General features: G+C 43.9%; 1 protein-coding gene and 1 long non-coding RNA gene across 3 annotated transcripts; one reads left to right on the top strand and one right to left on the bottom strand.

The window, feature by feature from the left end:
- Positions 1–50: 50 nt before the first annotated feature.
- Positions 51–14330, top strand: CCIN (calicin). 2 transcript variants are annotated; one of them, XM_038769866.1, is made up of 2 exons: positions 51–103; positions 12376–14330. In XM_038769866.1, the coding sequence occupies exon 2, from the start codon at positions 12392–12394 to the stop codon at positions 14174–14176; it is 1785 nt and encodes a 594-aa protein (XP_038625794.1). In that variant the 5' UTR covers positions 51–103; positions 12376–12391; the 3' UTR covers positions 14177–14330. The 2 variants fall into 2 exon arrangements, with proteins under 2 accessions (XP_038625794.1, XP_038625793.1); XM_038769865.1 differs by lacking the exon at positions 51–103 and adding an exon at positions 11662–11805 and having other exon boundaries at positions 12376–14329.
- On the bottom strand, positions 10142–17090 carry LOC119948041. The gene is made up of 4 exons (XR_005456618.1): positions 17019–17090; positions 16461–16523; positions 14042–14274; positions 10142–10207 (listed from the first exon to the last, which is right to left on the bottom strand). It is a non-coding gene; the product is annotated as an uncharacterized LOC119948041 (long non-coding RNA).
- Positions 17091–17310: the final 220 nt, after the last annotated feature.

The raw sequence follows: 17310 nt of genomic DNA, 5'->3' as shown, positions 1-17310 counted from the left end.
GGCGGGCCCGAAGCGCGGCCCAGCGGCGGCGGCGGCGTGGATGAGGAGGGGCGTCTGTGGCATTCGCTCGGCAGGAGGACGCTGTTCCTCCGGCGCCAGTCAGGTGGGATTTGACTTCCCAAAACGCACAAGGGGGGTGTGGGGGGAGTCTTTCCGTTCAAACCCCATTACTTGGATTATTCCTTCCATTTTTTTAGGTGGGGCGAGGCGGGGAGTCTGAGTTCAGTACACCCAGTGGACCCTGTAAACTCATCATCATCATCAGTCGTATTTACTGAGCGCTTACTGTGTGCGGAGCACTGTACTAAGCGCTTGGGAAGTACAAATTGGCAACATATAGAGACAGTCCCTACCCAACATTGGGCGCTCAGTCTAAAAGGGGGAGACATAAATACAAACATAAATATGGTTGTACATATTTATTACTCTATTTATTTATTTATTTATTTATTTTACTTGTACATTTCTATCCTACTTATTTTATTTTGTTGGTATGTTTGATTCTGTTCTCTGTCTCCCCCTTTTAGACTGTGAGCCCACTGTTGGGTAGGGACTGTCTCTATGTGATGCCAGTTTGTACTTCCCAAGCGCTTAGTACAGTGCTCTGCACATAGTAAGCGCTCAATAAATACGATTGATTGATTGATTGATTGAGACAGAGAACAAAACCAAACATACTAACAAAATAAAATAGAATAGATATGGACAAGTAAAATAAATAGAGTAATAAATATGTACAAACATATATACAGGTGCTGTGGGGAAGGGAAGGAGGTAGGATGGGGGGATGGAGAGGGGGACGAGGGGGAGAGGAAGGAAGGGGCTCAGTCTGGGAAGGCCTCCTGGAGGAGGTGAGCTCTCAGAAGGGCCTTAAACTCAACCCCCGCTTCCAGTTCCCTCCAGACGGCTGCGGCAAGTCGGTCTATTTCGTAGAGAACCCGCCCCCCAACCCATCCTTTGGTGATCTGAACGGGATCATATCTTTGAATTATATATTAGAAGGTACTTGTATCTTCATATTAATGTCCGTCTCCCCCTCTAGACTGCAAGCTCGTTTTGGGCAGGGAACCTGCCTGCTAATTCTGCTGTAGTGTACTCTCCCAAACGCTTGGTAATAATAATAACAGTGGCGTTTATTAAACGCTTATTATGTTCATTCATTCATTCAATCGTATTTATTGAGCGCGTACTGTGTGCAGAGCACTGTACTAAGCGCTTGGGAAGTACAAATCGGCAACATATAGAGACGGTCCCTACCCAACAGTGGGTTCACAGTCTAGAAGGGGGAGACAGACAACAAAACAAAACATATTAACAAAATAAAATAAATAGAATAAACATGTACAAATAAAATAAGTAAATAAAGAGTAATATAAGATAAATAAATAAATAGAGTAATACACATGGTAAGGTCCCGCTGCGGGACAAGGCCTGCGTCCAACCCGATCTCCTTGGGAGCCACCCCGGCGTTCATTCATTCATTCAATCGTATTTATTGAGCGCTTACTGTGTGCAGAGCACTGTAGTAAGCGCTTGGGAAGTACAAGTTGGCAACATATAGAGACAGTCCCTACCCAACAGTGGGCTCACAGTCTAAAAGGGGGAGACAGAGAACAAAACTATACTAACAAAATAAAATAAATAGAATAGATATGTAGAAGTAAAATATGTACAAGTAAAATATGAGGGAAATGTGCAAAGCACTGTTCTAAACGCTGGGGAGGTTACAGTGCTCAACACATAGTAAGCGCTCAAAAAATACCATTCATTGATTGGGAGGAAACCCAAATGGGGGTGGGGGGAGGGGTGTTGGTCACTAGTCATCAATCAATCAATCGTATTTCTTGAGCGCTTACTTTGTGCAGAGCACTGTACTGAGCGCTTGGGAAGTACAAGTTGGCAACATATAGAGACAGTTCCTACCCAACAGTGGGCTCACAGTCATCGCCTTTTAATGCCCCCCCTTTTTAATAGGCATCTGGGAAACCCCAAATTGACGAGACCTAGCCCCTTCCCCCTTTCTAGGTATTTTTTTCCCGAGGAAATACCAAAAACGAATCGTCTTCTAAATTAGTCCTCTTCGTTACCTAGGATAAAAGCAGTTAATGACCGTTGGCGTGTCTATACTACGATTTTCTAATGTAATAATAACAGGCTTTAAAGTGGATGAGAAGAAAAGAAGTCTTCAGAAATCAATCAATCAATCGTATTTATTGAGTGCTTACTGTGTGCAGAGCACTGTACTAAGCGCTTGGGAAGTACAAGTTGGCAACATATAGAGACAGTCCCTACCCAACAGTGGGCTCACAGTCTAAAAGAAATAGAACGATCCCCTAAGATGAAGTTACCCTGGTCATTTCGTAGAACATAAAAATGAATCATTACATTCAAAACCGTCTTAAATAGGGTTGGGATTTGGAGTTATCCTAATAATGATAGAGAACACTAAGTGGGTTTTTTTTCCATTTTATGAAGTATTCATTAGAAACAGAATACTAAATTATCTTGACTTGTTTCTTTTTTCCTTTTCCTGAATCTTATTTTCCGTTCCTCAACTTCACGTAACCATTACCCATTTGACAAGGCCCATATTCTTATGAATTGTGAGTTTGACTTTGTTTTATTTGGTACTCATTAATTTTGAGGTTCGTGCATTTTGCCGTACCTTTAGCATTTTCGTCAAATATGTTATTCCCAGTAACTAACTGAAATGATCAACACTTTAGTGTTTGGCCCATGAGAAGAAAAAGAAGTACTAGAAAATAAAGCTGTCACCGTAAGGCCTATTCAGATTTCCATCGAGTCTTTAGGTTTGCCCATAGGGCAAAAGGTTCCATTTATCATTTCTGTGTATCACTTTTGGGCGTTGTAATTAGTGGTAACTTCAGGAGATTATAAAGTGGTAGTTATTTTTATAAAGGCGAAGGAGTGTCAGAGTCAAAATAAGCCGGCGGTTAGTGCCAGATATGCTAATTAAAGTAATGAGCAATGTATGTGTGTTAACAGCTCTGCCCTACGGGTGTGGCAGAGTTTCACTGGCCAAGTTTTTTATTATCATTATTATTATTATGTGCCATCGAGTTGTATCCGATTCACGGCCACTCCATGGATACATTTTCTCCAGAACGTCCTGTCCTCTGGCGAAATCCGCAGCCTCTTCTAACGGTTCTTCCGTTATCATTGTTATGGTTTCTATCCATCCTATCTGCCAGTCTGCCTCTTCCACGTTTTCCCTGGACTTTTCCTAGCATTAGTGTCTTCTCCAGAGAATCAGTCCTCCCGATTATGTGTCCAAAATATACTAATCTAAGTCAGGTCATTTGGCCTTGGAAGACCACTTTGGCTTAATTTGCTCCAAATTGGGCAGTCCATGGTGTTCACAAAAGCCCGCTCCAACACCACATTTCAAAAGAATTGATGTTCTTTCTATCCTGTTTTTTCACTGTCCAGCTTTTGGAGCTGTATATTGTCACTGGAAACACTGTGGAATTGACAATTTGTATTTTTGTGGCAATTGTTACATCAGCACATTTAATGACTTTTTCCCAGGCCCATCATAGTAAGTCTTCCTAACATTAATCTTTGGTGTATTTCTTGACTACTAGTTCTTGATCGATCACAGGAGACAAAAATTATCAACTATTTCAGTCTTCTATCCATCCACTACAAATGTGTTAAAACTTCCAGTTGTCATGATCTTTGTTTGGAAAGTGCATATTCATTTCAAAGAAATAGTTTGTCAGTGATCATTTAATAGGTAAATTAATTCTTTCCTTTACATGTCACTAAAAAAAGTGCACTTGTGTTCCTAAGATCCCAAAACCGACCACCCAAACAACATTCATTCAATCGTATTTATTGAGCGCTTACTGTGCACAGAACACTGTACTGTGCACTTGGAAAGTACAATTCAGCAACATATAGAAACAGTCCCTACCCAACAACGGGCTTCCCCTGCTACCTTCAAACATACTCGTGGATTCTATGCTAAAAAAAAGTCTTCACTGGGTCCCACAGGCTGTTAATTCATTCAGTCGTATTTATTGAGCGCCTACTGGGTGCAGAGTACTGTACTTGGGAGTGCTTGGGAGAGTACAATATAACTGTAAACAGATACATTCTCTGCCCTCAGTGAGCTTACAGTCTAGAAAGGGGGACAGAGACATTAATGTAAAAAAGAAAAAAAAGTACAGGTATGTACATAACTGCTGCGTTGCTGGGGGTGGGGGGAAAGAACTGAGGGAGCAAGTCAGGGTGATGCAGAAGGGAGTGGGAGAAGAGGAAAGGTGTTCCATATATCATGCTATTTTCCTTCACCTTTTCCTGCCCAAATTTCTTGAAAGCGTTGTCTATGCCTTCACTTCCTCTCTGCCAATTCTCTTCTTGACCTACTACAGAACATTTTTCACCCCCTTCACTCTGTAAAGACCTCACTCCATGAAGTCCCCAATGATCTCTTCATAGCCAAACCCAGTAGACTGACCACCCCCTTCTCTTTGGAACATGCACTATCAGATCTTGGTTTTGCTAATACAGTACTCTAGATATCCCTGTTTCTTTCGCTGGCCCCTCTTCCAATTTTCATCCCCTAACTCTGGTTGTCTTTCAAAGCCCTGCTCTAGGTCCTCTCCTATTTTGGCTCTACACTCACTCTCTCCGGGAGCTTTATCCACTCACGTCTCTAGCTCCGACTTCTCTCCGATACCATTTCTTCTCTGGCCTCCAGGGCATCTCCACTTGGATGGTCTGCTGGCAATTCCAAATCAAAGTATCCAAAAGTGAGCTGCTCATTTTCCTTCGTCCACCCTGCCCCGCCTCCCAACTTGCCCATTTCCATCAACACACCACCATCTACAGAGTTGGTAGATGCGATCCCTGTCCACAAGGAAATTACAGTCTATCTGTACACCTGTAATATCAGGGGGGTTGGGGGTTTTTTGGGTTTGTTTTTTTTTAGTCTACAGTCTTTCAAGTTCCCCCTAACATAAGGTGGAAATAGAATCAAATCGTTTTTGGTTTTAGACCAGGATTTACTATTAAGGCACTTCTCTCTCAGAAAAAGCGTAACAGTGGAAAAAGCATGGGCCTTTGAGTAAGAACCAGGGTTCTAATCCCAGCTCTGCCACTTGCTTGTGTGCCCTTGGGCAAGTCACTTAACTTGTCACATTTCCCATTACAGGAATTTGGATCCTTTGGCGTTGATAGTTACCCAGAATCTATTACGCTAGCCTAATAGAATCAAGGTACATTCATTCATTCAACTGTATTGAGTACTTACTGTGTGCATAGCACTGTACTAAGCGCTTGGGAGAGTACAATACAACAATAAATGAGCAGGAGTGGCTGCCTTGGGACCAGTGGGATATGAGAGAGGCTAGTTGGGAGAGGGCAACGTTAGGACCTAATGGTGGGGAGGGAAGTCTCCTGGGGGCGTGGAAGGGCGGAGGGGAAAGGTGGCCCTCAGAGCACATAGACTTTGCAAATAGGTTGTAAAAAAAATCAACTCACCACTGGTCCCACACTTAGTAGTGCCACCTTCACTCCCCCTCAAGAATGCCCACGGGTTCTAATTCTGGCTCTGCCACTTGTCTGCTGTGTGACCCTGGGCAAGTCACTTCATTTCTCTGTGCCTCAGTTACCTCATCTGTAAAATGGGGATTGAGACCGTGGGCCTCATGTGGGACAGAGGCTACGTCCAACCTGATTTGCTTGTATCAACCCACAGCGCTTATTACAGTGCCTGGCATTTATTAAGCACTTAACAAATATTATTATTATTATTATTATTATTATTATTATTATTATATAGCACTGGACTAAGCCAAATATGATCCAGAAGCCAAATATTCAAGTTCACTACATTTAATTTCCCTCCAGACCAAATCCAAAGATGCTAGGAGAGATTGAGTTTATTATATTTAAAGTTGTGGGCATTGTGAATCAATAAATAGCATTTACTGAGTGTCTCTTGGGTGCAGAGCATTGTACTAAGCACTTTGGGGAGTAGAGTAAAAGCAAAATATATGGTCCCTGCCCTCAAGGAGCTTACAATTTAATGGAGGATATGGGCAGACACAAATTCTTTACAAATAATGGGAGCTGGGAAAGAATAAACCTACAGCTGGTAGTAACAGGAGTACAGACAGATAAATAGATGAATGTATAAGAGGCTGTGTGTGTAAATCAACGTATACATTTGTGCTTGGTGTTGTCTAAAGGTGGCCATGCGTTGGGTTGACACGACCCAGGGAGTGGAGCTTAATCCTAAATGGGGAAAGCCTCCTGGAGGTGATGGGATTTTCAGGAGGGTTGTGAAGATGATGAGCGTTATGGCCTAGTGGATTTGAAGTGGAAAGGAAAAGATGATTTTTTTGTAATTAATCAAGGGACATTAAAGCATTTACGTCACAGCTGTAATTTTGGAATGCTATCAGATTTCTTCATTGAGATCAACTACTGTTTGGAATAAGAAATAAGATCATATGAGAAAAATTGCTGGAAATGGATGACCTGGATTTTAAACAAAAGCATTAAAATGCCAACAGCTGAATCCAACCCTTACATGTACAATTGAGTGGAAATGACTGCTATATAATCTTGACTATTTATTATCAACTAGAAAGGGTGGCATCACCTGTTACTCATGGACTGACTAATGGTAGAGTTGAAATCCCAGCATTGGGAGAGGTGCAAACCCTTATTCAGTGGCACAGAGAGCTGTATATATATTTGTACAGATTTATTACTCTCTTTATTTTACTTGTACATATTCACTATTCTATTTATTTTGTTAATGATGTTCTATTTTGACACCTGTCTACATGTTTTGTTCTGTTGTCCATCTCCCCCTTCTAGACTGTGAGCCCATTGTTGGGTAGGGACCGTCTCTATATGTTGCCAACTTGTACTTCCCAAGCGCTTAGTACAGTGCTCTGCACACAGTAAGCACTCAGTAAATACAATTGAATGAATGAATGAATGAGGCGGTAGATTTTGAAAGCATTCATTCATTCAGTCGTATTTATTGAGTGCTTACTGTGTGCAGAGCGCTTGAAAAGTACAATTCAGCAATAGAGACAATACCTGCCCACAACGGGTTTACAGCATAGAGGGGGGGAGACAGACATCAAAACAGGTAAACAGGCATCAATACAAATAAGTAGAATTGTAGATTTATCCGTAAGTGCTGTGGGGTGGGGTGGGGGGGGAGAGCAAAGGGAGCGAATCGAGGTGACGTGGAAGTTGGGGGAGCTAGAGAAGGGGGCTTAGTTTTGGGAAAGTTAGTGGGAAATCCCTTGAGGAATGGATGGGAAGAATAAAGAAGGCTTGGAGAAGCAGTGTGACTTAATGAAAAGAGCCCAGGCTTGGGAGTCAGAGGTTGTGGGTTCTAATCCCGCTTCTGCCACTTGTCAGCTGTGTGACTTTGGGCAAATCACTTAACTTCTCTGAGCCTCAGTTCCCTCATCTGTAAAATGGGGATGAAGCCTGTGAGCACTACGTGGGACACCCTGATTACCTTGTATCTACCCCAGTGCTTAGAACAGTGCTTTGCACATAATAAGCGCTTAACAAATGCCATTATTATTATTATTATTATTATCATGAGAGAGGGGTTAGGAAGGAAACAAGCTTTCCAAATGTGTTCAGAGGAAGAAGTGACCGTCTGGCGGTGCTGAGCTACCCCTGGAAGCTAACGATAAATTATAATAATAATAATATCTGTTAAGTGCTTACTATGTGTCAAGCACTGTACTAAATACTAGGGTAGATTTTAGATAATCAGGTCAGACACAGTCCCTGTCCCACACAGGGCTCACAGTCTGAGTAGGAGGGAGAACAGGTATTGAACCCCCATTTTACAGATAAGGAAACTGAGGCCCAGAGAAGTGAAGTGGCTTTCCCAAGGTCACAGAGCAAGCAGGTCGTGGAGCCAGGATTAGAACCCAAGTTCCTTGACTTCCAAGCCCATGCTCTTTCCACTAGGCTTACGTGCATATGCCCCAATCTGACTCTCCTTTGATTTTCTGACCTTGTCTTCCTAGTTGGGTGAAGGACAACAGTACATTGTACTGTTGTTTTTGTCTTCTGTCCATTTCTTTACTATGCCTTTTCCCTGGTTTTCACAAGAAAGTGAAAATGTTATACTCAAAGACAACTTATGATATGGGTGAGGACAGGGGTGAAAATGTTGAAGAGAGATATCAAGAGGTAGTTGAAAGCACAGAGAAGTTACACACCAGATATCAAATTGAAATTGAGAAAGATCATATTCTAGTAATGCACGGGCAAAAGAGGAACTTAAGAAGTTAGTAATGCAAGAAATAATGGAATAGCATAAGGATATTTTGCCTTTGTTCTGGAAAAAGACACTTCTGGAAATGGGTGATGCATAGGTGCATGTGGCAGAAAAAGTGAAAGTCACAGTCCTAACCACCCCATGCACACACAAAAACTGTCCTGTGGTGTGCTGTTGGGTTTGTTGCTTGCGGGGCCTGGTGCTGTTTTCACTTCGCTTCCTTGTTTCAATGATCTGCTCAAATCTACTCAAATAAAACTGCCCCTTTCTTCATTCATTCATTCAATCGTATTTATTGAGCGCTTATTGTGTGCAGAGCACTGTACTAAGCGTTTGGGAAGTACAAGTTGGCAACACATAGAGACGGTCCCTACCCAACAGTGGGCTCACAGTCTAGAAGGGGGAGACAGAGAACAAAATAAAACATATTAACAAAATAAAATAAATAGAATAAACATGTACATATAAAATAAATAGAGTAATAAATATGTACAAACATATATACATATATACAGGTGCTGTGAGGAGGGGAAGGAGGTAAGGCGGGGGGATGGGGAGGGGGAGGAGGGGGAGAGGAAGGAGGGGGCTCAGGCTGGGAAGGCCTCCTGGAGGAGGTGAGCTCTCAGTAGGGCCTTGAAGAGAGCTAGCTTGGCGGATGTGCGGAGGGAGGGCATTCCAGGCCAGGGGGATGACGTGGATCGGGGGTCGATGGCGGGACAGGCGAGAACGAGGCACGGTGAGATTAGCGGCAGAGGAGCGGAGGGTGCGGGCTGGGCTGTAGAAGGAGAGAAGGGAGGTGAGGTAGGAGGGGGCGAGGTGATGGAGAGCCTTGAAGCCGAGGGCGAGGAGTTTTTGCCTGATGTGTAGGTTGATTGGTAGCCACTGGAGATTTTTGAAGAGGGAAGTAACATGCCCAGAGTGTTTCTGCACAAAGACAATCCGGGCAGCGGCGTGAAGTATGTAGTTTCTTGATTGTAGTTGCCGTGCTGGTTTGTGCTGAAGCAGCGTGGCCTAGTGGAAAGAGTGTGGACGTGGAGTGCAGAGGATGTGGGTTCTAATCCCGGCTCTGCCACACGCCTGCTGTGTGACCTTGGGCAAGTCCCTTCACTTCTCTGGGCCTCAGTTACCTCATCTGTAAAATGGGGACCAAGGCTTTGAGCCCCGTGTGGGACAGGGACCGTGTAAAACCTGATTACCTTGTCTCTACCCCGGTGCTTAGAACGGTGCTTGGCACCTAGTAAGCACTTTAACAAATACCACAATTATTATTAATAATTATTAAAATTGTCTGAAGGAGGCACTGCTTCACTGCACCCCTAAAATGTTTCCTCTGCCCCCCACCTCCTCCCCCCCGCCACCAACTACCTATATTCTACATCAAGTGGTAAAACAGGATCACAAACAAGGAAGTTCTGGAGTGAAGTCACTCATAATAATAATAATAATAATAATAATAATAATGGTATTTGTTAAGCACTTACTATGTGCCAGCCACTGTACTAAGCACCGGGGTGGATACGAGCAAATCGAGTTGGATACAGCCCCTGTTCCACGTGGGGCTCAGAGTCTCAGTCCCCATTTTACAGCGCTTAGAACAGTGCTTCGCACATAGTGCTAAACAAATGCCATTATTATTATTATTATTACTACTACAGGTGAGATAACTGAGGCACCGAGAAGAGAAGTGACTTGCCCAAGGTCACCCAGCAGACAAGTGGCAGAGCCGGGATTAGAACCCATGACCTTCTGACTCCCAGGCCCCTGCTCTATCCACTAGGCCTTGCTGCTTCTCACAGCATTGAAGCTATGCTCACCTCAACACAGCTTCACCGGATAAAACAGGTGAACAGGATGGATGACAGTAGGATAGCCGATTGTCCTGGGCCGAAAATTATGGCTACTTTCCAGTCCCTGTCGGAGGAAAGATTTACCCCATTCTGATTAGTTATGCTCTTTTCAAGGTTTGAGAAGTTCGGCCACTTTCTTTAAATTTCAATTTGTTAACCAATCACTCAAGCAATCGTACACAAGGTATCACTCGATCCATTGTATTTATCGAGCGCTCACTCTGTGCAGAACACTGAACTGTTTGGGAGAGTACAATATAACAGATTTGGTAGACATGTTCCCTGCCCACAAGGAGCTTTCAGTTTAGAAGAATTTGCAATAACCTCCATTACTCTTCTAGATTGAAGAGTAACCGAGTAACAGATCATCTTAGACATCTAAAAGGCAATCATTGACAAATTACACTTGTCAACATTTCTACAAATCAAATTCAATACTTCTACCACTTCAAATGCCCCCCACCCAAGCACTTAGTTCAGTGCTTTTCACACAGTAAGCGCTAAATAAATACAACTGAATGAACCACTGAAGGGGAGGAAACTGTTCCAGTTGCTTATGCTCATTCAGTACTCATTCATTTGTATTTATTGAGCACTTACTGTTGTGCAAAGCACTGTACTAAGCACTTGGGAGAGTACAATATAATCATCATCATCATCAATCATATTTATTTCATTAATTCAATCATATTTATTGAGCACTTACTGTGTGTAGAGTAGTGTACTAAGCACTTGGGAGAGTAAAATACCACAGAATTGGTAGACTGTGCCTACAATGAGCTTAGAGTCTATATGGGGAGACACACATTAATATAAATAAATATAGTACAGAGATAGCATGTCCCCTCACTGACCCTATCTATAATTGACCCTATCTAATAATAATGATAATAACAATAATTGTGCTATTTGTTAAGCACTTACCATGTGCCAGGCACTGTACCAAGTGCTGGAGGGAGATATAAGGTGATTGGGTTGGACACAGTCCGTGTTCCACATGGGGCTCACAGTCTTAATCCCCATTATACAGACGAAGTAACTGAGCCCCAGAGAAGTGAAGTGACTTACCCAAGGTCCCACAGCAGACAAGTGGTGGAATGGGGATTAGAACCCAGGTCCCTCTGACTCCCAGGCCCGTGCTGTAGTTACTAGGCCCTGCTGCTTCCCTAAATCTAATCTAATTCCATTAGTGATGGTATTTATTAAGCACATACTTTAGGCAAAGTAGTCAACACAAAAAATTCCCAGGTGAGAGTCATCCATGGTTCCCAGCCCTCAAATGGAAGGGCCCACTCCACAGGAGGCTGTGCCCCCCTTCCCCCATCCCCAAATAGTTTTCTGAGTTGGACTTCCAGACTTGCTTATTCCAGGTCTCTTATGAGGCCTGAGAGTTTCCAGTCGGAGCTCAGAAGACCCAAAATGATGGCTTTGTGACCTAATAGATCTTTGAAGTCCGCCCTCTCCCAGTCTCCATTCCACCCCCCCCACCACCACCCCCAACATACACACACACACTTCATGCACCCTTTTCACCTCCCCTCTCAAAATGAGAAGTTGGCACCTCTGCCCTCAAGAGGCTCATAGTCTAGGGACCCATTCGCAGTCAACATCCGAAGTCACATAAATGCGGAGAAAAAAGGAGAAGCAGTGGACCGAGGAAGAGTACGTAAGAATGAGTTAATATTACTGGCAAGAGAACATTGAAGGATCTTAGCTATCGAAGTAAATCTAACCTGGCCAAATTCACTAATTTTAAGAAAAGGAATGTTTGATTTTGGTCTCTGAACAATACCCTGTTCAAGGTGGTAAATCAGACAAGTCACCTGTTCTTATTTATGCAGGGAGGTTACCTGTTTAAGCCAAAAAGGAACCTTCTTTTCATTTTGAACCTCTAAACCTCCCGTGCGTGACAGTGGTATGGTTAGGTGGAGATTTCTAGACTGTGAGCCTGTTGTTGGGTAAGGGATTGTCTCTGTTGCCGTATTGTACTTTCCAACCGCTTAGTACAGTGCTCTGCACACAGTAAGTGCTCAATAAATACAATTGAATGAATGAATCGATAGGAAACACGGCAGGGAATGCACCAGGATAAGAACGAGAGTGTGGGGCATGTCACAGTTGTTGGATTATGTTGACGCTCCTTTGTTCTATCACCTTCCGGGTTTCGGAGTGGGTATTCTGAACAGCAGCAATTCATGAAATCACAGGCTCTCCCTTTCAACTTCACTATAGTGTGAAAAAAAGGAATATGAAACTGGAATTTGTGGAGAAGAACTATAATAGTTTCATCCTGCAGAGTCTCAACAAGCAGAGAAAAAGGAGGGAATTCTGGGACACAGTACTTAACGTAGGCCGTCACGTTTTCTTTGCCCACCGCAACGTGCTAGCTGCCGTTTCACCACTTGTGATGGGTCTGGTCTTATGCAATGAAATGAAAGCTAGAGATGAGCTCCTCATCACTATCGATGCTGGCTACCTAAGCCCTTCTACTGTGGAACGGATACTAGACTATTTCTACAGTGGGAAAGTGGTCATTTCCGAAGAAAGTGTGGAGGAGATGTTGAGGGGTGCCCAATACTTCAACATACTACGCCTGAAAGTCCACTGCTCCGATTTCCTCGTAAGGACCCTGACGAAAACCAACTGCCTGCATTACCTAATCTTGGCCGAGGCTTTTCATCTGAGTGAGGTCATCGACAGCGCCTTTGTGAACATCCGGGACAACTTCTACTACTGGGCTGGCTCGGAAGCATCGGGGAATTTCCTGTGCTGCCCCGCCTTCGTGTTTGGGAGGCTACTCAAAGATGAAAATCTGCACGTACAGAACGAGGATCAGGCCCTTGTCTCGCTGCTTCACTGGCTGCAGTTCCGAAAAGATCGGGAGAAATATTTCATGGAGTTTTTCTCCTATATCAACTTAAAAGGAGTCTCAGATAAGACTCTGCTCTTTGCCAGCAACAAAATGCTGCTGGTAGAAAACCACGTGGAACTCCAGACCCAGATAGAGAACATTTTGCTCGACAGGAAGCAGGAAAAACCTCAGAGCTTGCTTCATTTCCAAAGAAAAGGTGCCTTGTTGGATGCTGTGATCATTTTAGGGGGTCAGAAAGCCCAGGGCAAATTCAACGATGGCGTCTATGCCTATATCATTGAGGAAGATCTATGGCTAAAACTCACAGAAATGCCATACAGAGCAGCAGCTCTGGGGGCGACTTCTATCGGAAAGCATATTTACATCTCTGGTGGAACCACGGAGCAGATTTCGGGCTTGAAGACTGCTTGGAGGTATGACGTGGATGACAACTCTTGGACTAAACTGCCCGACCTGCCCATAGGGCTGGTATTTCACACAATGGTGACTTGTGGGGATTCTGTGTACTCTGTGGGAGGAAGCATCGCTCCGAGGAAATATGTTTCCAACATTTTCCGGTATGATGAGAGGAAAGAAAACTGGTGCCTGGCCGGGAAAATGAGCATCCCCATGGATGGGACCGCAGTGATAACAAGGGGTGACAAAACCATGTATGTTGTGACGGGCAGATGTGTGGTAAAGGGGTTCATTTCTCGCGTAGGGGTTGTGGATTGTTTCGACATCAAAACTGGGAAAGTTGTGCAGTGCATCACCTTTCCCATTGAGTTCAACCACAGACCCCTCCTGTCTTTACAGCAGGATAACATTCTGAGTGTGTACAGTCACAACCAGAGTGTGGATATAAACCTGCAAAAAATTAAAGCCAGCAAGTCAATGAGCACGGTCCCTTTGCTGCCAAACGACTGTGCTCTGGATGTCTCCCATGCGATGTGTTCAGTTGGGGACAACCTGGTGTTTGTTTGTGGGGGTGTCATTTCTGTGACAGACAGCCAGGGTAAAAATTATATTATCAATCCAAATGCCTACCTGTTGGACCAGAAGAAGAAAGAATGGAAGATTCTCGCTCCACCTCCCGAAGCTCTGGATTGTCCAGCATGTTGCTCAGCCAAGCTGCCCTGCAAACTTCTTCATAAGACCGAGGATACCCCAGAGGAAAACTGAAGACACTTCTGTTTGGGGTTTTTCACAAAGATTAAAAGGTGCCTTGATAAGTCCTTCACTGTGCTCCACCGTCACTGGCAAATGGATAGATGCCTTTCCTAGAAGAGTGAATTAAAATCTGAGCAGGGTAACTCCTCTTTTTGGCATGTTTCTGATTGCTGGGAGGCAGAGCACCAGTGATCCGAAGGAGGAAAGCGAGGTGATTTTCTGTCCCTGGCTTCCTGGAAAACCAACAGAGGCCTCAGCAGGGGACAGCCAGGAGCAGAGAGAGAAGCTGCAGCTATAGGGTAACTGGAAGAGGGAAACTGAGCCACCCCAAATGCAACAGAAGTACAAAAGCATTCCAGTCAAGAAAAAACAATCTTGAAAAAGAAGATATATAGATATACACGAATATACATACATAGATACATTCAAATGTATATGTAGATGGGAAACAGTGTAGCCTAGTGGCTAGAGAAGTGGCTAGAGAAGCAACGTGGTTCAGTGGAAAGAGCATGGGCTTTGGAGTCAGAGGTCATGGCTTCAAATCCCGGCTCCACCACTTGTTAGCTGTGTGACTTTGGGCAAGTCACTTAACTTCTCTGGGCCTCGGTTACCTCATCTGTAAAATGGGGATTAAAACTGTGAGCCCCCCGTGGGACAACCTGATCACCTTGTAACCTCCCCAGCGCTTAGAACAGTGCTTTGCACATAGTAAGAGTTTAATAAATGCTATTATTATTATTATTATTATTATTATTATAGTACAGGCCTGGAAGTCAGAAGGACCTGGCTTCTAATCCCGGCTCCACCACTTGTCTGCTGTGCGACCTTGGGCGAGTCGCTTAGCTTCTCTGGGCCTGCTACCTCATCTGTAAAATGGGGATGAAGACTGTGAGCCCTATGCGGGACAGGGACTGTTCCAACCTGATTAGCTTGTCTCTACCCCAGTGCTTAGTACAGTGCCTGGCACCTAGTAAGCGCTTAACAAATATCATTTAAAAAAAATGGTCTTGGGCAGACAACTGGGGCCCCACCAAGGTGAAACATTGTGGTTGAGTGACTACCTTGAGATCAATCGATTAGTCAAGTAAACAATGGAGCCCCATGTGGGACAATACCCCAGCGCTTAGAACAGTGCTTGGCACATAGTAAGCGCTTAACAAATACCATCATCAGTATTATTATTACATAAGTGCCATGGAGAAAGAGGGAAGGAGGGGGCGAGTACCCAGATGCTTAGGTGACTTGAAAGTGCTAATATGGCAGTTGGGGGAGATCTAGGGTGGGAAGCAAAGAGATTAATCAGGGAGGCTCTCTTGAGGAGATGTGATTTCGAAGGCAGCGTTGGTCTAGTGGTTAGAGCATGGGCCTGGGAGTTAGAGGACCTGGGTTCTAATCCTGAATTTGCCACTTGTCTGCTGTCTGACCTTGGGCAAGTCACTTTGCGTTTCTGTGCCAGTTACCTCATCTGTAAAACGGGGATTAAAACTGAGAACCCAATATGGGACACGGACTGTGTCCAACCTGATTAGCTTTTATCTTCTCCAGTGCTTAGTACAGGGCCTAACACATAATAAGCACTTAACAGAAACCATTTTTTTTTAAAAGGAGCTTTGAATATGGGGAGAGTGGTGATCTGCTGGGTGTGCGAGAACTGTCGGGAAAAACAAAGTTACTGTTGCCAAGAGAAGGGGTTAATCCACATCGTCAGAGGCGGCTGAGAGAGGGAGGAGGATTAGGATGGAGTAGGGTCTATTAGATTTGGCATGAAGGAAATCATTAGCAACCTTGGAGAGAGTGGTCTCAGTTGAAGGAAGGGGTTGAAAGCTTGATTTCTGAGGATTAAAGAGGGCGTGGTAAGAAAGGAAGTGGAGGCCGGAGGTATATGAGGAGTTGGGGCAGAAATGGGAGGAGAGATACGGGGTGACAGCTGGATGGTGCAGTTGGGTCCAGAAAAGATTTTTAAGATGGGGAGAGGTGGGCCTTGTTAAAGGCATCAGCGAGTGAGTGGTTGAGGATGGCGGTCAGGGAGGGAAGAAGAGTGGGCCCAGCAAGTGTTTTAACTAGGCGTGAAGGGATCGATTCAGAGGTGCACATGAAGGGGTTAGGTTTCCGAAGCAGACACGAGATCTCCTCTTGAGAGGTGGCCAAGAAGGGTGAGAGAATGGATGTGAGGGTAGGGGGGGAACTGGGAAAGTGAGAGGAATATTTGGGGGAGGTCAGACTGTTCCTCAAAGTTGTTATAATACTGAAACATTTCTTGACACTGGTCAAGGAATGCTGAAGCAACAAAACTTACGGCCTTCGGAAGTTCCACAAGCCTGAATTTCCTGTTGGAGTATCCCTGACTGCACAATTGTAGCTGAAAAACAAGAAGTTGTACATGAGTAAAAACTTCCAAAGAATTCCTTTTTTGTGATAAGATAACTTGAACAATGAGGCTATTTTGAAAGCAGAGTCATACCCACTCTGAGTTTCTCATGCAGGAGAGGAACATGATTTAAACAAAAACCATAATTCCAACTTGCCAACTCCAGGCTCAGTGGAAGCTATCAAAATGAACGAAACTGCCAGTTCATTTAGAGAAGAGGAAATACCTCCAGAGAAAAAAAAACATGAAGAAAAAGAAATCTGGTATATTTAAATATTTCTGTTAAGATGCTCTAAGGCCATTTATGCAATTTCAATGACACGGAAGAAAGAGTGATTTACTAATGCCTAATGCTTAATATCAGACCAGATTGCCCTTTCAAAATATGGTCATCTTTCTCTTTCTGTAATTTTTATATAACAATTTGAAGACCTATGAGGTTGACTGATAATATAGAAGCCTTGCCCTTAGTAACTGGCTACTTACCTAGCACGGTCAGTCACTGTGCACAAGGCCACTTTATTTTTCTGCCACGGGGGCTGAGTTTTCATTTTGACCTTGGAGCCGAACAGCATGCTTGGGAAGAGGAGTTGTTTGGGAGGGGGTTTTCTGACAGTGATCCTATCAAAATTCAAAGATGTACTTTCAGGATAAGTGAATGGCTGTAAAAGATAGAAAAACATGAAAAGCTAGAGAATGGAATTAGGTAATAATTGTACGTATGATTCTTAAGAATTCTCAAGAATTCACTGTGTCCCGTTATCTGCAACATAACAAG

This window comes from Tachyglossus aculeatus, chromosome X4 (assembly GCF_015852505.1).
Source record: "Tachyglossus aculeatus isolate mTacAcu1 chromosome X4, mTacAcu1.pri, whole genome shotgun sequence".
In the NCBI taxonomy this organism is placed as follows: domain Eukaryota; kingdom Metazoa; phylum Chordata; class Mammalia; order Monotremata; family Tachyglossidae; genus Tachyglossus; species Tachyglossus aculeatus.
The sequence above is the reverse complement of the archived record's forward strand: the minus strand, read 5'-3'. Positions and strand labels throughout refer to the sequence as shown.

Excerpts from the sequence above, each read along its gene's own strand:
- CCIN (XM_038769865.1), top strand. The coding sequence starts at position 11,768 with ATGCGGAGAAAAAAGGAGAAGCAGTGGACCGAGGAAGA. Across the intron at positions 11,806-12,375 it reads AAGCAGTGGACCGAGGAAGA|TGTGAAAAAAAGGAATATGA; the intron begins GTACGTAAGAAT and ends ACTTCACTATAG.